The sequence below is a fragment of the Globicephala melas genome, chromosome 13 (assembly GCF_963455315.2).
Source record: "Globicephala melas chromosome 13, mGloMel1.2, whole genome shotgun sequence".
Taxonomy (NCBI): Eukaryota; Metazoa; Chordata; class Mammalia; order Artiodactyla; family Delphinidae; genus Globicephala; species Globicephala melas.
In genome coordinates this window covers 29,787,272-29,811,223 of record NC_083326.1, presented here as the reverse complement: position 1 = coordinate 29,811,223, position 23,952 = coordinate 29,787,272, and the positions used below count along the sequence as shown (strand labels likewise).

General features: G+C 44.2%; 1 protein-coding gene across 1 annotated transcript in view; it reads left to right on the top strand.

Moving 5' to 3' along the window:
* Positions 1 to 18,970, top strand: part of PARD6G (par-6 family cell polarity regulator gamma) — a 105,838-nt gene extending 86,868 nt beyond the window's left edge. Inside the window, exon 3 of the mRNA XM_030868275.3 lies at positions 18,009 to 18,970. Coding sequence (XP_030724135.1) covers positions 18,009 to 18,829 — 821 coding nt within the window. The 3' untranslated portion in view covers positions 18,830 to 18,970. The remainder of the gene's footprint in view (positions 1 to 18,008) is intronic.
* Positions 18,971 to 23,952: the final 4,982 nt, after the last annotated feature.

Sequence of the window (23,952 nt, the reverse complement as noted above, 5' to 3'; positions counted from 1 at the left end):
TGTGCTTGGCCGGCTGCGCTTCCTTTCCACTCCAGCCAGTGCCGGGTTTTCTCCTTAGAGACGGCCATTTACCTTGGATTATCTCCCCAGCGTTTGGAGACCCTCCCGTGGCCTCCCCAGTGCTGATCTCTGCTTTGATCGCACACTCGGTGTGACTCCAGGTGTGAAGAGTTTGTTGAGGTCGGGGCGCGGCCGTCCCGGCACGGAGCTCTTGGGCGCTTGGAAGAGTGGGTGTCCCCCCCGTGGGCTGTCCCCAGAGGCTGTCCTGCTGGGTCCTGTGCTGGGTCAGGAGGGTTGAGGGCGAGTCTCCAGCTGTGACGGGACTTGTCGGTTTCTCCTGCAGCTCTTCTAGGGCGTTTTGCTCGGTTTTCGTTCTGTTGGTTTGCTCCGCCCCGCTGCGGCCCCGCTGGGGCACTTGGGGCTTCCCGGGTGGACCGTCTTGCGTGTGGCCCGTCTGTCCCTCTGCCCGAGGTATACGTTACCTATCAGCGCAGCTTCTGCTTTCCTCTGATTTATGTCTGAGTGGCTCCTCCGTCCTTTTAACCCGCCTACATTAGGACATTGCATTGGACTTGCAGCTGACCCTGGGCGGGTCCTGTTCTGACGCCCCCGCCCAGGGTGGACATCCAGCCTCCGGGCTCGGCCTTCACCGACCTGCGGGGGCTTCTCCGGCCTGGGGGCTGGGGGGGCTCCTCCCTCCGCCTTTGCTGTCGGATGCGGGTAAAGCGGCGTTTTTCGCTGTTGGACTTGGACTGGGAAGAGATTCCTAAAAGTGCTGTCTCTTCAGGCTGCCCCTTCGTGGTGCTTCGGGTGGAAAGAGCGGTTTTGCTAGGCTTCGGGGTCTGTGCACACTGGCGTCTCAGGCTGCGGCCTTGGAAACAGAAAACCCAGGCACTGGACAGCAAGTGGTCCCTGGGGCCACGGTCCTGGGGCCGCCTTCCGCTCACCACCCTCGGGGTCGTCCTGCGGTTTGTGTGACGTCGGTGAACCCGGAGTAGGGTGGGCAGGTGGGCATTCCCCCCACCCCTCGGGAGGCAGAAGCCCACCCCGTCTCGTGCGGGGGCCTCGTCCACCTGTGTATGTGGGGAGCCCTGCTGTCCTCTGTCCCCCGAGTCCTGGGTGGACGCACAGGGACGCAGCCCTTGGGCCTCCGTCCGGTGACCGCGCCTGGAGTGCCCACTGCCCTGGGGCCACCCAGCCTGGGGACGCGGGGAAGGGAGCCTGGGGGAATGGGGGGGCTGGAAGGCCAGCGGCTCTGATGGAATCACAGCGCAGGTCCTGAGTCCGGGGAGAGGATGCTCTGGGCGGATGCTCTGGGCTGTGGAGGACCGGATGCTGCCGCTCAGAGCATCCGCCCGCCCCCTCACCCCACCCCAAATCCTTCACACTTGGAATTGCCCAGGATGTTCATGAGGGATATTGGTCTGTAGTTTTCTTTCCTCTTAGTGTGTTTGTCTGGCTTTGTCAGGGTTATGCAGTCCTCATAGAATGAGGTGGAAAGGTTCCCTCCTCTTGAATTTTGGGAGAAGTTTGAGAAGGATTGGGTATTAGTTCTTCTTTAAATGTTTAGTAGAATTCACCAGTGAACACATCAAGTCCAGGGCTTTTCCTTGTGGGAAGAAATTGGACTACTGGTATAATCTCCTTACTAGTTATAGGACTATTCAGATTTTCCATCTCTTCATAATTTAGTCTGGGTAGGTTTTGTGTTTCTAGGAATTTGTCCATTTCATCTAGGTTTTCCAATTTGTTGGTGTGCAGTTATAATACTCTCTTAAAATCCTTTTTTTTTTCCTGTAGAAATGGTTGTAATGCCCCACAGTCGTTTCTGATTTTAATAATTTGAATCTTCTGTCTTTTTTCCTAGTTCACCTAGCTAAGGGTTTGTCAATTTCGTTAAGCTTTTTGAAGAACAAATTTTTTGTTGTATTGATTTTTCTCTATTGTTTTTCTGTTCTCTATTTCATTTATCTCTGCTCTAATCTTTATTATTTCCTTCCTTCTGCTAGCTTTGGGTTTATTTTGTCCTTATTCTTCTAGTTCCTAGTTGTAAAATTAGGTTGTAGATTTGAGATCTCTTGGTTTTTAATGCAAGCATATAACTATAAATTTTCCCCTTAGCACTGCCTTTGCTGTGACCCTTAAGTTTTGGTATGTTGTGTTTTCATTTTTATTCATCTCTAAGTATTTTCTAATTTCCCATGTAATTTCTTCTTTGATCCATTTCTTGTTTAAAACTGTGCTGTTTAGGTACACATTTTTGTGAATTTTTCAGTTTTCTTTATGTTACTGATTTCTAACTTCATCCTCTTGTTATCAGAGAAGATAATTTCTGTGATATCTGTCTTATTCAATCTACTGAGAATTAATTTGTGGCCTAGTATATGGTCTACCCTGGAAAAAGTCCCGTGTGTACTTGAAAAGACTCTCTATGCTGTTGGGTGGAGTGCTCTGTGTGTGTCTGTTAGATCTCATTGGTTTATTGTGTTACGTCCTCTAGTTCCTTACTTCTGTCCAGTCATTGTATCCACTTTTAGGAGTGGGGTACTGAAGTCCAACTACTCCTAAGAACTGTCTCTTTCTCCCTTGAATTCTGTCAGCTTTTGCTTCATGTATATGTAAATATATTTTTTACATGGTTGATTTACAAAATTATATTAGTTTCAGGTATACAACATAGTGATTCAAAATTTTTATAGGTTATACTCCATTTAAAGTTATTATAAAATACCGGATATTCTCCCTGTGTTTTACAATATATCCTTGTAGTTTATTTCATGCATAGTCATTTGCGCCTCTTAATCCCCTCTCCCATCTTGCCCCTCTTCCTCCTCACTGGTAACGACTATTTTGTTCTCTACTCTGTAAGTCTGTTTCTGTTTTGTTATATACATTAGTTTGTTTCATTCTTTAGATTCCACATAAAGTGAGAACATACAGTATTTGTCTTTCTCTGTCTGACTTATTTCACTAAGCATAATATTCTCTACATCCATTCATGTGGTTGCAAATGGCAAATTTTCATTCTTTTTGTGGCTGAGTAATATTCCATTGAATATATATACCACATCTTGTTTATCCATTCATCTGTTGATGGACACTTAGGTTGCTTCCATATTGTGACTATTGTAAATAATGCTGCAATGAACATTGGGATGCACGTATCTTTTCAAGTTAATATTTTTGTTTTCTTCGGATATATGCCTGGGAGTTGAATTGCTGGATCACATGGTAGTTCTATTTTTAGTTTATTGAGGAAAATCCATAGTGTTTTGCTCAGTGGCTGCACCAATATACATTCCCACCAACAGTGAACACTGGTTCCCTTTTCTCCACATCCTCACCAACATTTGTTATTTGCGATTTTTTTGACGATAGCCATTCTGATAAGTGTGAGGTGCTCTCTTATCGTGGTTTTGATTTGCATTTCTCTGATGATAAGTGATGTTGAGCATCTATTCACGTGCCTGTTGGCCATCGGTATGTCTTCTTTGGAAAAGTGCCTATGCAGGTCTGATGCCCATTTTTTAAAAGGTTGTTTGTTTTTTATTGAGTTGTGTGAGCTGTTTATATATTTTGGATATTAACCCCTTATCAATCATATCATTTGCAAATATTTTCTCCTGTTCAGTCGGCTGTCTTTTTATTTTGTCAATGGTTTTCTTTGCGGTGCAAAACCCTTGTAGTTTAATGGTGTCCCATTTCTTTGTTGTTGCTTTTCTTTCCTTTGCCTTAGGGGACAGATCCAAAAAATTATTGCTACAATTTATGTCAAGGAGTGTTCTACCTATGTTTTCTTCCAAGATTTTTATGGTTTCTGGTCTTACATCGGGGTCTTTAATCCATTTTGAGTTTATTTTTTTATATAGTGTGAGAAAATGTTCTACTTTCGTTCTTTTACACGTGTAGCTGTCCAGGTTTCCCAGCACTGCTTACTGAAGAGACTGTCTTTTCCCCATTGTGTATTCTTGCCTTCTTTGTTATAGATAAATTGACCATAAGCATATGGGTTTATTTCTGAGCTTTTTATTCTGTTTCACTGCTCTATGTGTCTGTTTTTGTGCCACTACCATACTGTTTTGATGACTGTAGGTTATAATAGTCTGAAGTCAGGAGCCTGATTCCTCCAGCTCTGTTCTTCCTCAAGATTGTTTTGGCTGTTCAGGGTCTTTTGTGTTTATACACACACACACACACACACACACACACACACACACACACACAAATACACATACATACATACGTACTTGGCTGCACCAGGTCTTAGTTGCGGCACATGGGATCTTTAGTTGCAGCACGTGGGATCTTCAGTCGTGGCAGGCAGGATCTTAGTTGCAGCATGCATGTGGGATCTAGTTCCCTGACCAGGGATCAAACCCAGGCCCCCTGCATTGGGAGTGCAGAGTCTTGCCCACTGGACCACCGGGGAAGTCCCTCCATATAGAGTTGTAAATGATTTGTCCTAGTTCTGTGAAAAGTCTCATGGGTATTTTGGTGGGGACTGCATTAAATCCGCAGATTGCCTTGAGCAGTGTGGTCATTTTAATAATACTGATCTAATCCAGAGCACAGCACATCTTTCCTTCTCTTTGTGTCATCTTCAGTCTCTTTCATTAGTGTCTTCTAATTTTCCAAGCACGGGTCTTTTACCTCCTTAGTTAGATCTATTCCTATGTATTCTTTTTTCATATGCTTATAAATGGGACTGTTTGCCTAACTTCTCTTTCCGATAGTTCGTTGTTAGTGTACAGACCTGCAACAGACTTCTGTCTATTAACTGTATCCTACACCTTCACTGAATTAGTTGATGAGCTCTAGTAGTCTTTTGGTGGCATCTGTAGGATTTTCTATGTATAGTATCATGTCATCTGTAAGTAGTGACAGTTTTATTTCTTCTCCAATTTGGATTCCTTTTCTTCCTTTTTCTGGTCTGATTGATGTGGGCAGGACATCCAGTACTGTGCTGAATGTAAGCGGTGAGAATTGGCGATGGTGTCTTGCACCTAATCTTAGTGAAAATGCTTTGAGCTTTTCACCGTTGAGTAAGATGTTAGCGGTGGGCTTATCCTATATGACCTTGCTTATGTTGAGGTAGGTTCTCCTTATACCCACTGTGGAGAGTTTTTATCATAAATGGCTGTTGAATTTTGTCAAAAGCTTTTTCTGCATCTATTGAGACGATCATATGATTTTTATTCTTCAATTTGTGAAAGTGGTATATCACACTGATTGATTTGTGGGTGTTGAACCATCCTATGTACCCCATTTAATCATGGTGTATGATCCTTTTAATACATTGTTGGATTTGGTTTGCTAATAATTTGTTGAGAATTTTTGTGTCTATGTTCATCAGTGATATTGGCCTATAAATTTCTTTTTTGTTTGATAGCTCTGTCTGGTTTTGATTTTGGTATCAGGGTGATGCTGCCCTTATAGGACAAATTTGAAAGTGTTCCTTCCTCTGCAATTTTTTGGAACAGTTTGAGAATGATAGGTGTTAACTCTTCTCTAAAGGTTTGGTAGAATTCACCTGTGAAGCCATCTGGTCCTGGACTTTTGTTTGAATTAGTAATCAAAAAACCTCCAACAATTCCATTACTGGTAATTGGTCTGTTCATATTTTCTGTTTCTTCCTGGTTCAGTCTTTGCAGATTGTACACTTCTAGGAATTTGTCCATTTATTCTTGGCTGTCCATTTTCTTTGCATACAGCTGTTCATAGTAATCTCTTTATGATCCTTTGTTTTTCTCTGGTGTCAGTTGTAACTTTTTCATTTCTGATATCATTGATTTGGGTCCTCTCTTTTTCCTGATGAGTCTTGCTGAAGGTTTTACCAATTTTGTTTATCTTTTCAGAGAAGCAGCTCCTAGTTTGATTGATCTTTTCTATTTTTTTAAGTCTCTATTTCGCTTATTTCTTCTGATCTTTATTATTTCTTCTACTAACTTTGGGTTTTGTTTGTTCTTTTTCTAGTTCCTTTAGATGTACGGTTAGGCTGTTTGTTTGAGATTTTTCTTGTTTCCTGAGGTAGGCTTGTATCACTGTAAACTTCCCTCTTAGACCTGTGTTTGCCATGTCCCATAGATTTTGGGTCATTGTTTTTTCGTTTCCATTTATCTCCAGATATGTTTTAATTTCTTCTTTGATTTTTTTCAGTGATCCATTTGTTGTTTAGTATTGTTTAGCCTCCACATGGTTTTGTTTTTTGCACTTTTTTTCTTGTAGTTGATTTTCTCGTCTCACAGCATCGTGGTTGGAAAAGATGCTTGATATGATTTCTTAAACTTACCGAGACTTCTTTGTGGCCCAGCATGTGATCTACCCTGAAGAATGTTCCACGTGCACTTGAAAAGAATGTATATTCTGATGCTTTTGGATGGAATATATATATATATATATATATATATATATATATATATATATATATATATATATATATATATAAAAGTCCATCTGGTCTAATGTGTCATTTAAGACCAGTTTCCTTATTGATTTTGTCTGGATGATCTGTTTGTTGATGGTAGTGGGATGTTCAAGTCCCTCACTATTATTGTGCTACTGTCAATTTCTCCCTTTATATCTGTTAATATTTGCTTTATGTATTGAGGTGCTGCTCTGTTGGGTACATATATATCTACAGTTGTTATATGTTTTTCTTGGGTGATCCCTTGATCAATATGTAACGTCCTTTGTTACTTGTTACAGTCTTCGTTTTAAAGTCTGTTTTGTCTGATGTAAGTATTGTTACCCTGGCTTTATTTTCATTTCCATTTGCATGGAATAACTTTTGTCCATCCCCTGACTTTCAATCTGTGTGTCTCTTTAGATCTGAAGTGAGTCTCTTGTAGGCAGCATATACATGGCTCTTGTTTTTGTATCCATATACAGCCATTCTGTATCTTTTGATTGGAGCATTTAGTCCATTTACATTGAGAGTAATTATTGATAGGTACATACTTATTGCCATTTTAGTTGTTTGTTTTGTAGTCCTTTTTTGATACTTTCTTCTTTTGTTCTCGTCTTGTGATTTGATGACTATCTTTAGTGTTATGTTTAGAAACTTCTCTCTTTTCTGTGTATCTATTATAGATTTTTGGTTTGTTGTTACCATGAGGGATGGTAAGTTGCTGATCTCGTAATTTCAAACACATTTAAACAACCCTGCATTTTTACTCCCCTCCCCTCACAATTAACTGTTTTGATATTATATTTTACATTTTGTTTTGTTTTTGTAGCCCTTAACTACTTATTGCAGATATAGGTGATTTACTACTTTTGTCTTGTAACCTTCTTACTACCTTTGTACATGGTAGGTTTGCTACCTTTACTGTATACTTGCTTTTACTGATGAGCTTTTTCCTTTCATAGTTTCCATGTTTCCAGTTGTGGCCTTTTCTTCTTTGCTTAAAGAAGTCCCTTTAACTTTTTTTTTTTTTTTTTTTTTTTTTTTTGCGGTACGCAGGCCTCTCACTGTTGTGGCCTCTCCCGTTGCGGAGCACAGGCTCCAGACACGCAGGCCCAGCGGCCATGACTCACGGGCCCAGCTGCTCCGTGGCATGTGGGATCTTCCCAGACCGGGGCACGAACCCACGCCCCCCGCATCGGCAGGTGGACTCTTGACCACTGCGCCACCAAGGAGGCCCCCCCTTTAACATTTCTTGTAAGGCTGGTTTCATGGTGCTGAACTCTTTTAGCTTTTGCTTAGCTGTAAACCTTTTGACCTCTCCATCAGATCTGAACGAGAGCCTTGCCAAACAGAGTATTCTTGGTTGTAGGTTTTTGCCTTTCATCACCTTAAATATATGGTGCCACTCCCTTCTGGTTTGCAGAGTTTCTGCTGAAAAGTCAGTTGTTAGCCTTACTGGAGTTCCCTTGTATGTAACTTGTTGCTTTTCCCTTGCTGCAGTTAATATTCTCTCTTTATCTTAATTTCTGCCATTTTAATTACAATGTATCTTGGTGTGGTCCTATTTGCATTGATCCTGCTTAGGACTTTCTACCTCCTGGACCTGGACGTCTGTTTCCTTTCCTAGGTTACGGAAGTTTTCAGCTAGTATGTCTTCAAATATGTTCTCTGCCCCTTTCTCTCTCTCTCCTCTTTCTGGGAACCCCTATAATGAGAAAGCTAGTATACTTGATGTTGTCCCAGAGGTCTCTTAAACTGTCCTCATTTCTTTTCATTCATTTTTCTGTTCAGCTTCAGTGGTTTCCACTACTCTATCTTCCAGCTAGCTGATCCATTCTTCTGCATCATTTAATCTGCTATTGATTCCTTCTAGTGTATTTTTCATTTTAGATATCGTATTCTTTGTCTCTGGTCCTTCTGTTTTTTTACTCTTTGTTAAAAACTTCTAACTTTTTACTCTGCTCATCCATTCTTATATCAAGTTCTTTGATTATCTTTATGATCATTACCTTGATCTATTTATTGGGTAGATTGCTTATCTCCACTTCTCTTAGTTCTTCGGGGTTTTTTCATTTGGAACATGTTCCTCTGTTGCCTCATTTTACCTATTTTGCTGTTTTTATTTCTGTGTGTCTCATACGTTGGTTGCATTTCCTGATCTTAGAGAAGTAGTCTTTTTTAGGAGATGTCCTGTGTTCCCTGCGGCACACTGCCCTCTAGTCACCAGAGCTGTTTGCTCTAGGGCTATATGAGGGCTGCGCTGGTCCTTCTGTTGTGGCAGGATGACTATTGTGGGCAGTCTGGTAGGTGCAGCTGGCCCCGTCTGGTTGTTTGCCAGGCCCTGCCTTGTGCGGAGGCTGCTGGCCTCTGGTTGGCAGGACAAGGTCACAAGGTGGCTGGCTGCAGAACCCAGGGTGGTCCCAGATCTGGTGCTCACCGTTGGGCAGAGCCTGGTTCTGGCACAGATGGCTGCGGAACCGGGGTTCCTGGATCTAGTGTTGGCCTGTTGGTGGGTGGGTCCTGCTCCTGACATGGCTGGCTGTGGGTTCTACAGTATCCCAAGGCTGGTGCTGGCCCACTGTATCCCTGGGCAGCTAGCTGAGGATTCTAAGGTTATCTCAGAGCTGGTCTGGCTTTCTGGTGGGTGATTCTGGGGACTGGGGGGTCCATGGGCTAGTTCCAGCTCACTGCTTGGTGAAGCCAGGTCCCGAGGCCTCTGGCTGAAGGGTCCTTGGGGTCCTACAGCTGGTGTCGTCCCACTGGTGGGCGGGGCTGAGTCCTGGGGTGTCCTGATACTGTTGCCAGCCTGCTGACATGTCGCCTGACACCTGAAAAGGCAAGCGGCAGGGATCCTCGGGCCAGCGACCACCCACTGGTGGGTGAAGCTTGGTCCTGGAGTCTCTGGCTGCAGTGGTCCTGGGGCTGGTGTCTGCCTGCTTCTGGTCAGGGCTGGGGGCCCAGGGGGTTCTGGGGCTGGTACTTACCCACTGGTAGGCAGAGCTGGGTCCTGCAGTCTCTGGCTGTGGATCTAGTCTCTAGTCTCTGGCTAGATCCAAGACCCCCTCTGGCAAGGCCGTGGGGGTCTTGCATCTAGTTCCAGGGTGTGGTGCCAGGGCCTAGGCCCTCTGGTGGGCGGGGCTGTCGGCAGGAGTGGCTGGGGGCTGGGGGGGGTCTTAAGGCAGCCTGCCTGCTGGTGGGGGTGGGGCTGTGTCCCTGCCTGGCTAGTCGCTTATCCTGAGGCCTCCCAGTACTGGTGCCTGCAGGCTGCTGGGCGGGGCAGGGCTGGGTCCTGAAGCTGATAAGCTATAGGGAGAATTCAAAAACAGCACTTTCCATCACGGGTGTCCATGTGGTAGGATGAGTTCCCCAAGGTGGCTGCCACCAGCGTCTGTGTCCCCAGGGTGAGCTGCAGATGCCTCCTGCCACTCCAGGGGGCGCTCTGAGATCAGCAGGTGGGTGTGACCCAGCCTCCTTTCAAATTACTGCTCCTGCCCTGTGTCCTGGAGCATGTAAGATTATACTGAGTCTAGTATTTTTTTTTGATACATCTTTATTGGAGTATAATTGCGTCACAATGGTGTGGACTTTCTGTTGTACACCAAAGCAAATCAGCCATATGCATACACATGTCCCCATATCCCCTCCCTCTGGAGCCTCCCTCCCACCCTCCCTGTCCCACCCCTCTAGGTGGTCACAAAGCACCGAGCTGATTTCCCTGTGCTATGTGGCTGCTTCCCACTAGCTATCTGTTTTACGTTTGGTAGTGTATAGATGTCCATGCCACTCTCTCACTTCCTCCCAGCTTACCCTTCCCCCTCCCCGTGTCCTCAAGTCCATTCTCTACGTCTACATCCTTATTCCTGCCGTGCAGCTAGGTTCATCAGTACCATTTTTTTCTTTTTCTTTTAGATTCCATATATATGCGTTACCATACGGTATTTGTTTTTCTCTTTCTGACTTACTTCGCTCTGTATGACAGACTCTGAGTCCATCCACCTCACTACAAATAACTCAGTTTCGTTTCTTTTTATGGCTGAGTAACATTCCATTGTATATATGTGCCACATCTTCTTCATCCATTCATCTGTTTATGGACACTTAGGTTGCTTCCATGTCCTGGCTATTGTAAACAGTACTTCAATGAACATTGTGGTACATGACCCTTTTGAATTATGGTTTTCTCAGGGTATATGCCCAGTAGTGGGATTGCTGGGTCATATGGTAGTTCTATTCTTAGTTTTCTAAGGAACCTCCATACTGTTCTCCATAGTGGCTGTATCAATTTACATTCCCACCAACAGTGCAGGAGGGTTCCCTTTTCTCCACACCCTCTCCAGCATTTGTTGTTTGAAGACTTTTTGATGATGGTCATTCTGACTGGTGTGAGGTGATACCTCATAGCGGTTTTGATTTGCATTCCTCTAATGATTAGTGATGTTGAGCACCCTTTCATGTGTTTGTTGGCAATCTGTATATCTTCCTTGGAGAAATGTCTATTTAGGTCTTCTGCCTGTTTTTGGATTGGGTTGTTTGTTTTTTTGATATTGAGCTGCATGAGCTGCTTGTATATTTTAGAGATTAATCCTTTGTCAGTTGCTTCATTTGCAAATATTTTCTCCCATTCTGAGGGCTGTCTTTTCGTCTTGTTTAACGTTTCCCTTGCTGTGCAAAAGCTTTTAAGTTTCATTAAGTCCCATTTGTTTGTTTTTATTTCCGTTACTCTAGGAGGTGGGTCAAAAAAAATCTTGCTGTGGTTTATGTCAAAGAGTGTTTTTCCTATGTTCTCCTGTAAGAGTTTTATAGTGTCTGGTCTGACATTTAAGTCTTTAATCCATTTGGAGTTTATTTTTGTGTATGGTGTTAGGGAGTGTTCTAATTTCATTCTATTACATGTAGCTGTCCAGTTTTCCCAGCACCACTTATTGAAGAGGCGGTCTTTTCTCCATTGCGTATTCTTGCCTCCTTGATCAAAGATAAGGTGACCATATGTGCATGGGTTTATCTCTGGGCTTTCTGTACTGTTCCATTGATCTATAGTTCTGTTTTTGTGCCAGTACCATACTTTCTTGATTACGGTAGCTTTGTGGTATAGCTTGAAGTCGGGGAGCCTGATTGCTCCAAGTCCATTTTTCTTTCTCAAGATTGCTTTGGCTGTTTGGGGTCTTTTGTGTTTCCATACAAACTGTAAAATTTTTTGTTCTAATTCAATGGTGAAGAATGCCATTGGTAGTTTGATAGTGATTGAACTGAATCTGTAGATTGCTTTGGGTAGTACAGTCGTTTTCACAATATTGATTCTTCCAATCCAAGAACATGGTATATTTCTCCATCTGTTTATGTCATCTTTGATTTCTTTCATCAGTGTTTTATAGTCTTCTGAGTACAAGTCTTCTACCTCCTTAGGCAGGTTTATTCCTAAGTATTTTATTCTTTTTGTTGCAATAGTAGATGGGATTGTTTCCTTAATTTCTCTTTCTGAGTTTTTGTTGTTGGTGTATAGGTATGCCAGAGATTTCTGTGCGTTAATTTTGTATCCTGCAACCTTACCAAATTCACTGATTAATTCTAGTAGTTTTCTGGTGGCATCTTTAGGATTTTCTATGTATAGTATCATGGCATCTGCAAACAGTGAGAGTTTTACTTCTTCTTTTCCAATTTGCATTCCTTTTATTTTTCTTCTCTGATTGCCATGGAATAAGAGTAGCAAGAGTGGACATCCTTATTCCTGATCTTAGTGGAAATGCTTTCAGTTTTTCACCATTGAGTATGATGCTTGAATGGGTTTGTCATATATGGCCTTTATTATGTTGAGGTAGGTTCCCTCCATGCCCGTTTTCTGGAGAGTTTTTAATCATAAATCGGTGTTGAATTTTGTTGAAAGCTTTTTCTGCATCTACTTCAATGATCATATGGTGTATCTCATTGATCGACTTGCGTATATTGAAGAATCCTTGCATCCCTGGGATAAATCCCACTTGATCGTGGTGTATGATCCTTTTAATGTGCTGTTGGATTCTGTTTGCTAGTATTTGGTTGAGGATTTTTGCATCTATGTTCATCAGTGATATTGGTCTATAATTTTTTTGTGGTATCTTTTTCTGGTTTTGGTATCAGGGTGATGGTGGTTTCGTAGAGTGAATTTGGGAGTGTTTTTCCCTCTGCAATTTTTTGGAAGAGTTTGAGAAGGATTGGTGTTAGCTCTTCTCTAAATATTTGAGAGAATTTGCCTGTGAAGCTGTCTGGTCCTGGACTTTTGTTTGTTGGAAGATTTTTAATTACGGTTTCAATTTCATTACTTGTGATAGGTCTGTTTATATTTTCTAATTCTTCCTTGTTCAGTCTTGGAATATTGTACCTTTCTAAGAATTTGTCCATTTCTTCCAGGTTGTCCATTTTATTGGCATATAGTTGTTTGTAGTACTCTCTTTCTGCAGTGTCAGTTGTGATTTCTCCTTTTTCATTTCTAATTTTATTGATTTGCATCCTCTCCCTTTTTTCTTGATGAGTCTGGCTAAGGGTTTATCAATTTTGTTCATCTTCTCAAAGAACCAGCTTTTAGTTTTATTGATCTTTGTTATTATTTTCTTCATTTCTATTTCATTTATTTCTGCTCTGATCTTTATGATTACTTTGCTTCTACTGATTTTGGGTTATCTTTGTTCTTCTTTCTCTAGTTGTTCTAAGTGTAGGGTTAGATTGTTTATTTGAGATTTTTCTTGTTTGTTGAGGTGAGACTGAATTGCTGTAAACTTCCCTCTTAGAACTGCTTTTGCTGTGTCCCATAGGTTTGGGGTCGTCATGTTTTCGTTGTCATTTGTTTCTATGTATTTTTTGATTTCTTCTTTGATTTCTTCAATCATCTCTTGGTTATTTAGTAGCGCACTGATTAGCCTCCATGTACTTGTGTTTACTTACAGTTTTTTTTTTCCTGTAAGTGATTTTCAATCTCATAGCGTTGTGGTCAGAAAAGATGCTTGATATGATTTCAATTTTCTTAAATTTTCTGAGGCTTGATTTGTGACCCAAGATGGGATCTGTCCTGGAGAATGTTCCATGTGCACTTGAAAAGAAAGTGTATTCTGCCACTTTTGGGTGGAATGTTCTATAAATAATCAGTTAAGTCCATCTCATCTATTGTGTCATTTAAAGCTTGTGTTTCCTTATCTATTTCATTTTGGATGATCTGTCCATTGGTGTAAGTGGGGTGTTAAAGTCCCCTACTATTATTGTGTTACTGTCGATTTCTCCTTTCATGGTTGTTAGCATTTGCCTTATGTATTGAGGTGCTCCTATGTTGGATGCATAAACATTTATAATTGTTGTATCTTCTTGGATTGATCCTTTGATCATTATGTAGCGTCCCTCCTTATCTCTTATAACAGTTTTTATTTTAAAGTCTATTTTATCTGATACGAGTATTGCTACTCAACTTGTTTTGATTTCCATTTGTATGGAATATCTTTTTTCCATCCCTTCACTTTCAGTCTGTATATGTCCGCAGGTCTGAAATGGGTGTCTTGTATACAGCATATATATGGGTCTTGTTTTTGTATCCATTCAGCCAGTCTGTGTCTTTTGGTTGGGGCATTTAATCCATTTACATTCAAGGTTATTATCGATATGTACGTTTCTATTACCATTCTTTTAATTGTTTTGGGTTTGTTTTTGTGGGTATTTTTCTTCTCTTGTGTTTCCCACCTAGAGAAGTTTCTTTAGCATTTGTTGTAAAGCTGGTTTGGTGGTGCTGAATCCTCTTCGCTTTTGCTTGTTTGAAAAGTTTTTGATTTCTCCATCTAATCTGAATGAGATCCTCGCTGGGTAGAGTAATCTTGGTTGTAGGTTTTACTCCTTCATCACTTTAAGTATATCCTGCCACTCCCTTCTGGCCTGCAGAGTTTCTGCTAAAAAATCAGCTGATAACCTTATGGGGATTCCTTTGTATGTTATTTTTTGTTTTTCCCTTGCTGCTTTTAATATTTTTTCTTTGAATTTAATTTTTGTTAGTTTGATTAGTATGTGTCTTGGTGTGTTTTTCCTAGGGTTTATCCTGTATGGGAGACTCTGTGCTTTCTGGACCTGGGTGATTATTTCCTTTCCCATGTTAGGGAAGTTTTCAACTATAATCTCTTCACATATTTTCTCAGACCCTTTCTTTTTCTCTTCTTCTTCTGGGACCCCTGTAATTCGAATGTTGGTGTGTTTAATGTTGTCCCCGGGGTCTCTGAGACTGTCCTCAGTTCTTCTCATTCTTTTTTCTTTATTCTGCTCCTCGGCAGTTATTTCCACCATTTTATCTTCCAGGTCACTTATTTGTTCTTCTGCCTCAGTTATTCTGTTATTGATTCCTTCTAGTGTATTCTTCATTTCAGTTATAGTGTTGCTCATCTCTGTTTGCTCTTTAGTTCTTCTAGATCTTTGTTGAACATTTCTTGTATTTTCTCAATCTGTGCCTCCATTCTATTTCCGAGATTCCGGATCATCTTTATTATCATTACTCTGAATTCTTTTTCAGGTAGACTGCCTATTTCCTCTTCATTTATTTGGTCTTGTAGGTTTTTACCTTGCTCCTTCATCTGGAAATATTTTTTTGCTGTCCCATGTTTTTTGTCGTTGTTGTTGTTTTTATGAGTGGGATTGTGTTCCTTTCTTACTGGTTGTTTGGCCTGAGGCTTCCAACACTGGAGTTTGTAGGCTGTTGGGTAGAGCTGGGTCTTGGTGCTGAGATGAGGAACTCTGAGACCTCACTCCGATGAATATTCCCTGGGGTCTGAGGTTCTCTGTTAGTCCAGTGGTTCAGACTTGGAGCTCCCACTGCAGGAGCTTCGGCCCGACCCCCAGCTCAAGAACCAAGAGCCTGCAAACCATGTGGGGTGGCAGAACAAAAAAAGAGGACAATAACAAAGCCCAAAATAGAATTAGACTAGGAACCTAACAGATGTGTTAGAAATACTATGAGTAAAAATATAGATGGATCAACAACCAGAGGGTACAACAGTACCACACTAGTAAAAAAAAGAGGAGGAAAAAAGGGGGGGAAAGGCCCCAGCTGTGGAGGGCGGGGCCTAAGCAAGAGCGAGGTTTGGGTGGTGGGCGGGGCCTATGCTTAGGACCCACAGGGCTGGAAAAGGCCCTGGGGGCTGTGCAGGGTGGGGCTTAGGCTCAACGGAACAGAAGGGGCCAAGGCGTGCCCCCCACTCCTGGTCTCAGAGGGCGGGGGACTTCACCTTGGAGCACAGCAAGCTTCCCGGGCTTAAGTGGGCAGGGCAAACACCCTCCCCTCCTCTCCTGCTCCTCCCACAGGGCCCCTCCCACCTGCCTCTCCTGTTCGCCTCTCGGCCTCCTTCCTATGCCTCCAGGACGAATGCTGCCGGTGGGGGGGTTGTCCTGGAGGGCGGGGATCAGCCTGGGAGCCCAGCAGGCTCCCCAGGCCTGAGTGGGTGGGCACTTGCCCTCCACTCCTCTCCTGCTCCTCTCACAGGGCCCCTCCCCCTGCCTCTCCTGATCTCCCCGGCCTCAGGGGCCCCATCCTGTCTGGCTTCCACTTCTCCTCCCCCCCAGTCCCCCCACATCCTACCGGTTTACTTGAGGATTCCTCCCATCTCCTTGGGCATCAGGGTCCCCCATCAGTGGCAGGCAGGAGCCCTAGTTGTGGGGAGATGCTAACTTGGCGTCTTCTCATGCCACCATCTTGACTCTGCCCCCTATATTGTGTCTTTATTAAGTTTGATTATTTTGTAATCTTGTGTCTCTTTGACTTCATCTTACATAGAGATTGTTGAGCTTGGATGTTTGCATTTGCACACTTCCTCAAGTCTGGGAGTTTTCAGCCATTATTTCTTCCCATATTCCCTCCACCCCTTTCTCTTCTCCTTTTCAGACTCTCACAAGGCATATATCAGTTTGCTTAATGGTGTCCCAGTGATTGTTTACACTCTGTTCTCTTTTCTTTAACCTTTTGTTTTTGTTGTTCCTCAGATATGATCATTTCTACTGTCCTGTCTTCAAGTTCACTGATTCCTTCTTCTGCCTGCTCAAATCTGCCTTTGAGTCCCCTGTTCAATAATTTCCATTATTGTACTTTTCATCTCCAAAATTTCTACTTAGTTTCCTTTTAGGTTTTCTGTCTGTTGATGTTTCCATTTTGTTCATACATTGTTTTCTTGACTTTACCCACATCTCTTTTTTTTTTTTTTTAGTTTTTTGATCATGTCTTAGGCCATTGTTTTAAAGTCTTTGTCTAGTAAATCTGCCGTCAGGTTGTTTCAGGGACAGTTTCTATTACTGTTTTCCTTTGGGGCACACTCTCGTTTCTTTGTATGTCTTGTGACTTTTTTTGTTGCTGTTGAACACTGGAGATTAAGCTAATAACATGGTAGCTCTGGAAATCAGATTCTACCCCTTCCCCAGGGTTTGCTGGGTTTTTGTTACTGTTTTGGGGTGTTTTTTTTTAATTGTTGGAGGCTCTTTGCTGGGTATCAACATTAAGGTGTGAACTTAAGGTTTTCTAAGGTCCTTTCTGAGTCTTTCCTTGAGCATGCACAGTCACTTCTAACTTTCCCCATATATGCAGTTGTTTTTACTGTCCTAGACTTTAAGGTCTGGCTCCCAAAATGAAAAAAGGTGAAAAATGAAGGGAGAGAAAGGGTGCCAGTCCATTAACTCTCCTGGACGCTCCTTCAGGTAGAAGGAGAGGGGCTTGCAACAATGCAGGGAGGTACAATAGCCACCTACCTCTGTCTACACCTTTGTGATCAGAAGTAGCAGTCCGTAATCAGGGCACAGATGCCTGATGTTTGGAGAGCAGGGTCCTTTTTGCCCACCCTGGCCCACATACTCTCCAGGAACAGTGCACAGCTGCCTCCCAGGGTGCTGGGGGGTGGGCTAGGCAGCTGCTACTGTGCTGAGAGTTGAAACTGAGCAAAATTGACTGCAATTACCGTCCAGTTCTTCCCCTGGAAGTTGAGCCTTCAACAGACTCTCAAGTTCCAAATTAGTTACATCAGACAGATTCTGCCCCTGCAGTTGTGGTCCAGGTTGGAAGACGTTCCTGGTGCTTCCCGCTCCACTGTCATTGCGGAATCCAGTCAGGCACTTTTAAACCTTTCATCTATTGTTAATTCTCTTAACCTTTCAACCATTCTGTTGGTTGCCCGGAGAGCTAATGTTAAGGAGGTGATTGTGCTTGAACTCGGCATCAAACCTTTGCCTGGTGAATACTGTTGGGCCAGCTCACCTGATGCCAGGATTGCTGTGGGCTCAGCAAAACAACCCATAAAGTTACTGCATTGTGTTTGCATATCATCCAGGAGGTTGGGACTTTCCCCCAAACTGAAGTGTGACAAAATGAATCGATCATTCAGCTCCTGGGCATGTGTGGGAGACTTGTGTTTCAGTCAGTTCTCTATACGGTTTGATTTGCCCATTGCCTCAGACTTCCCTGGGGTCACACCACAAGTCAGAGAGGTGGTGGGAAGGGAGCTGCAGGAGGCCAGGCCTTACCTGGACGGCCAGCCTCAGGCTCTGGGTGTTCGATGCTGTTCGACTTGTGCTTCCCCATTGCCCGCGGGTCTCTCCTCTGACTGACTCCTCTGTGCTCTTCCAGAAGAGGCCGAGCGCTGCAGCTTCGGGGTGGGTTCACTGTCCAGGCGGCGGCGCCCCCTGGCCCTGCGGGAGGACGGCCCTCGCCGGCGCACACACCTGCACATTGGCCTGCCCCATGACTTCCGCCCCGTGTCCTCCATCATCGACGTGGACATCCTCCCCGAGACACACCGCCGTGTGAGGCTGTACCGGCATGGCTGCCAGAAGCCACTGGGCTTCTACATCCGCGACGGCACGAGCGTGCGCGTGGCCCCACAGGGGCTGGAGAAGGTGCCCGGCATCTTCATCTCCCGTATGGTGCCTGGCGGCCTGGCCGAGAGCACTGGGCTGCTGGCCGTGGACGATGAGGTCTTGGAGGTGAACGGGATTGAGGTGGCCGGGAAGACACTGGACCAGGTCACGGACATGATGATCGCCAACAGCCACAACCTCATCGTCACGGTCAAGCCGGCCAACCAGAGGAACAACGTGGTGCGTGGCAGCCGTGCGTTGGGCAGCTCCGGCCGCTCCTCGGACAGCACGGCCAGCCGCCACAGCCTGCCTACAGCCCACGTCCTGCAGAACTTGCCCCCTGACGAGATGGAGAGCGACGAAGAGGCCGACGTGGTCCTCGAGGGCGTCCTGGAGCCCCGGCTGGTACCCAGGCCGCCACCAGGCAGCCTCGCTCGGGTCAACGGCGCTGGCCTGGCGCCCGGCCTGCACAGCCCTGGGCGGGAGGGCAGTGTCCAGAGGCTGCTCAGCTCCCTCCGGTCTGACCCCCGCCACAGCCTGGCCCTGCCCCCCGGAGGGGTGGAAGAGCACGGGCCGGCAGTCACCCTGTAGGGCCAGGCGTCAGACAGGTCAGTTTCCCGAGGGGAAATACTTCTTCACGTTTTATTCCAGTCTTAAAATAAGAAAAAATTGTATACTGCACGCCTCCTTTGTGTTGTTTTTACTTATCCCTCCCTTTTCTCCCACCACCCTACTCTTTATTCCAACTTATGGAGAGAAAAGCATATTGTATTTTTGTAGAATTTCTCCACAGAACATGAAATACCTGCACCGTCTGCACGAGGCTGGGTGAGGGTCCAGCACCTTTGTCAAGTGGTAGAAAGAATCCGACCAAGTGCAGAAAATACTTCGTTTTTAAATTTTAAAAATATACTTTTTAAAATGAAGCTTTAAAATTACTTTTTTAAAATAGTCAGATTCATGTTTTCACTGTGCTTCCTGCCGATTTGCACTGATTCTGCTGACGGGCCAGAGGCTATGAAGATGGGACGTGGCAGGAAGGTAGAGGCTGGTTTTCAAGAGCAAATGCACCCACACCTGGAATAATAAGCATGGCGGTAGAGGATGAATTTCAGAACGTTGCACTGTTTGCAGTCCTGTCTCACATAGCGTGAAGTGGTCGTGGTGGCCGCAGCGGTGGACTCGCCCCAATAGGCAGTTTTGTGAGGCCGTCAGAGGTGCCCTGTTTAGCCTTTGAGGTGAATTCAATTTTGGGAAGACAGTGGAAGGCACAGCCCACCAGTACCGTCTGTGATCAAAAGCCAGCATTTACTCTGAGGTAAAAACCAGTCTTTTCCTGTGGATTGTGACTCTGAGGGCAGTTTCTGAAGTGTTTCCAACACTTCACACAGGCCTTTGAAAGGTCAGTCATTTGGGTGTGTGGGTTCTGTTATCTTTGATTTTAAATAACAAGTCACATGGAATGTAAAGATTTCTAACAACACAGATTAAATTCATTGTCACTTCCTTTGGTATTCTAGCAATATTCACATATTTAGTAATTTTAAAGGTTTATTCATGTTTCAGCCAATCAAACTTTATATGACCTGTATTTTCTACTTGAATCCAGTGTCGAGGAGAAAATGTTCCACTTGTACTTTGAAAACTAAACTTTCACCCAAAGAAGTTTTCATGTAAATACAGGTAAACGTATTTTTGTAGGTTGCCTTTTGGGAAACTATGTGGCTGTTTCTCCTGTGGTCAGGCACCCCCTGCTGGTAGTGGCAGAACTGACTTTATGGATGGCAGGTTGATAACAGGTGGAAAACAGTGTATCTCAATGTGTTCATTTCTCCTGAATTCATTCAGTGAAAAGCAAATTACTTTTCTTTTGGAAACTATTTATTGGGCATAAATAGCTTTTATTGAGTAGTTGTGGTCTCCTGCACCTTTGTTTTTGTTATTTGTATGCCAGGATCACTGTCTGTTTTGGTCCTAAGTACAGGGAAGACCAAAGATGCTCCCCTTTGAGGTCTAGGACCCCCAAATTTATGGGCTCCAATGGACTGTATGAGCATTTTTGGGCACCAGGAGTCAGAAGTGTTTTTTTACTATGACAAGTATTGTAGAACCAAAACTCTTTTATGCTAACTTACTATCACAAAGGAAATGTTCTTTTATTAAGTTATTGCTGGTTATTGAATATCTTGTCAAATAACTAGGTGTGTTTTTAAGTAAATGTGAATACTTTTTTAAAGGAAAAAAAGGCTTACGCTGAGATTTGTGTGCGATTGTTCATTATTTTAGGAGTTGTTATGAATTGTCTTGAGCAGCTGCTTGAGTGTATTTTTCTATCCAGGTCTATATTTCTGCGATTTTCTTTTTTTTAAAAAAAAAGGACAAAAAAAACTATGTTGTATACACATTAAAGTTTTCTTTTATATCAAAGAATAAAACTTTTTCTTTGCTGCTTTCAGCTGTGTTCTAAATACTGGAGAGAATGTCTGTTGACGATCAGCAGAGAGAAACTCAGCCTCAGGATGGAATACCTACTATTTACCAAGTGCCTCTTGTGTGCCTTATTTTTTTTTTTTCACGTAATCCTCACACTTCCTCCACAGGCAAGTAGTAGTAGCCCCATTTTACAGATGGGAAAAATGGGCTCAAACTCAAGCAGGTAGTAAGGCATTTCAGGTAACCAAATTATACTCGTATTTGATAGGAGATGATAGATGTGTTGTAGGTCCAGAACCTTCTTTTGAAGTCCTTTTGAAAAAGCTTTTCTGAATACTTACTGTACAGCTTTTTCAAAATATACCCTGGTTTGCAAAACCTCCATTAACACTTTATCATCATGGACATTACTAAATGTATAATACATCAAGATGTCATTCAGTAAATTACAAATGTCAAGGTGACAGCAGCAAACACCAATAACTAACTCCTGGAAGAAAGAGGCGCAACTCTCTCAGCTTTACCAGTGTGCACCACCTCGCTGAATCCCCTCACTGTCGCTGAGCTGCAGGCAGCCCTTTTTTCCATTTAGAGTTGGGGGGACTCGAGCATTGGGACAGTCACCCCCGCAGCCTGTGAGGTGGAGCTGAGGCAGGCAGGTACTGAAGCTGGATACATGCTCTGAGTTAGCTCCTGTGATGGAGTCGGAGACGCAGGGGCAGATACCTGGCTAACCTGCCAGGGAGCGCAGGTCACTTGACCTCGTAGTAATGCACGTTGCCAGCCCCAGAGCCTGTGACATCTCAGGAGGGCCAACCTTTCAGCTGATAGGGAGACCCTGTCCACGAATCAGTGAGGTTATATAGTATCTCACAGTTTTACACAAAGTAGCCAGAGACAGGGAGCGGGGTCTTGTTGCAAGTCGCAAAGATACCTGGATAATGCTGGTACCGAGACCCTAATATCAGGTAGCCTGCAAAAAGTATTTCCTGATGGGCAGAAATACTGTTCTGTGGTTTACTTTTTATTCCAGCTACACCTGTTCCTCCTGTCTGCCTCTGACATCAGTCTGCTAAGTATTTCGTATCCCAAACACATCCCAAGTCAACATACAAATTCTTTTACCCTCTTACGTTTCCTCACTTATTTTGTTTTCTTCTTTACCTTCACAAAAAGATAACTTTCAGGGATTGAGAACATTGCGTTACTGAACAACATTTCCAAGGAGTGGCATCAACTGTTCCTATGTTACTAAAAAGCAAACAGAATGATTCACCACTGGTGTCCCCAGCCCAGGAAACCGGAGGGAGCTTCGACAGGAAACACATTCCTTAACCTGAACCCTCTTGACCCCAAGCCAGCGTGCCGGGGGAAGAGCTCTTTGCACACAAGTTTTACTTCTAGTAGGGACCCCAGTGATCTGTTGAGCGAGACTACAGGTGTTTCACGGCAAACTGAGTCGTCTGCCTGATTTGCTCCAGGACCAAGTTACTTTTTTTTTTTTGCGGTACGCGGGCCTCTCACTGCTGTGGCCTCTCCCGCTGCGGAGCACAGGCTCCGGACACGCAGGCTCAGCGGCCACGGCTCACGGGCCCAGACGCTCCGCGGCACGCGGGATCCTCCCGGACCGGGGCACGAACCCGCGTCCCCTGCATCGGCAGGCGGACTCTCAACCACTGCGCCACCAGGGAAGCCCCCCGAGTTACATTTTTCATATGAACCCCACCCGAAGCCCAGAGCACAGGTGAGAAGCAGCTTCCATAGACCAGCTTCCAGGGACTCAGGGAAGCACTGCAAACCCTACTCAATGTCCTCAGGTTGCTGTTTTGGTTTCATGTGTTTTGTCTCCTAAACCAGCATAAGCTCTTTGTTCAGAGGTTGTTATATTCTCTTAGTTTTTTTATTTAGTGAGTGGGAGCATACAAATGTTTCCATGGACCTTGTACTTTAGAAACAGATAATAAAAAATGAGTATAAGATGTAATATTTTGTTTGCCAGTAACTGCTATGAATAAAAACAAAACCAGAAGGAGGATATTGTAAATTTTTACCATCACTTTGTAAAACGAAGAAGTAAAGGTAGACTGATATTTCCGGGATCACATGGTAATTTGCAGAGCCATAATTCACACCCATATTTTTTGACATCCAGTACTTTTCCCGCCCCATCTATCTGCTTCCAGAAATGCAACATTCGGGGCTTCCCTGGTGATGCAGTGGTTGAGAATCCACCTGCCAATTCAGGGGGCATGGGTTCGAGCCTTGGTCTGGGAAGATCCCACATGCCGCAGAGCAGCCAAGCCCGTGCACCACAACTACTGAGCCTGCGCTCTAGAGCCTGTGAGCCACAACTACTGAGCCTGCGCTCTAGAGCCCGCGAGCCACAACTACTGAAGCCCACGCACCTAGAGCCCGTGCTCCGCAACAAGAGAAGCCACCACAGTGAGAAGCCCGTGCACCACAACCAAGAGTCGCCCCCGCTCAACGCAACTAGAAAAAGCCCGAGCACAGCAACGAAGACCCAATGCAGCCAAAAAATAAATAAATAAATGTATAAAAAAAAGAAATGCAACATTCATCCACACAGTTCCCACTAAGGAAAAACACCAGTCTCCTCCTTGAATTATTCTGGACTGAGCCATAAACCTCCAGTCCATCTAACAATAGTGGTTCCAGGATTTGTCATCCAGCATAAATGACATCAAGAATATACACTGAAGGGCTGCTCATACCAGGATCACTCAGGTAGAAAATATCAAAGGGAAACTTCCCTGTTCTGGGCCACTGACCCTAAACATCCTTTCTCTTCCCTTCTTCAGAATCATGATTTCTGTGTTTAAAAGCACCTTAGAGAACTGAATGCTGCTAGAATGGTAGCCTATTTGGGAGACCCAGCTGTGCTCAGCAGCAGCCAGCTTACCCTAACCACAGCCCGTTTTCCTCTGGCTCACTCACCCCGGCTCCTCCTCATGCCCCAGGGTCAGGGGTCAGGGGTCAGGCTCCCCGGCATGGGACAGGTGTGTTTATTAGTGAGAACTTTCTTAGACAGGAACAAAGTGCACTCCCTGGACTCCTGTACGTTGTTCCTAATTTGTGTGCTCATATTCTCTTTGCTCCCTCAGGGGCTGCATGGTTTCCACTCCCACCATCCCGGCCCCTTGTCAGTATCCCAGGTTGAACTCGGGTTCAAAACGCAGAAAAGGCTACGTTCGTGGTCAGGATGTTTAGTGCTGACGAAACATCATCCCACTGCGGCCACAGCTCAGGGCTGGGATCAGTCT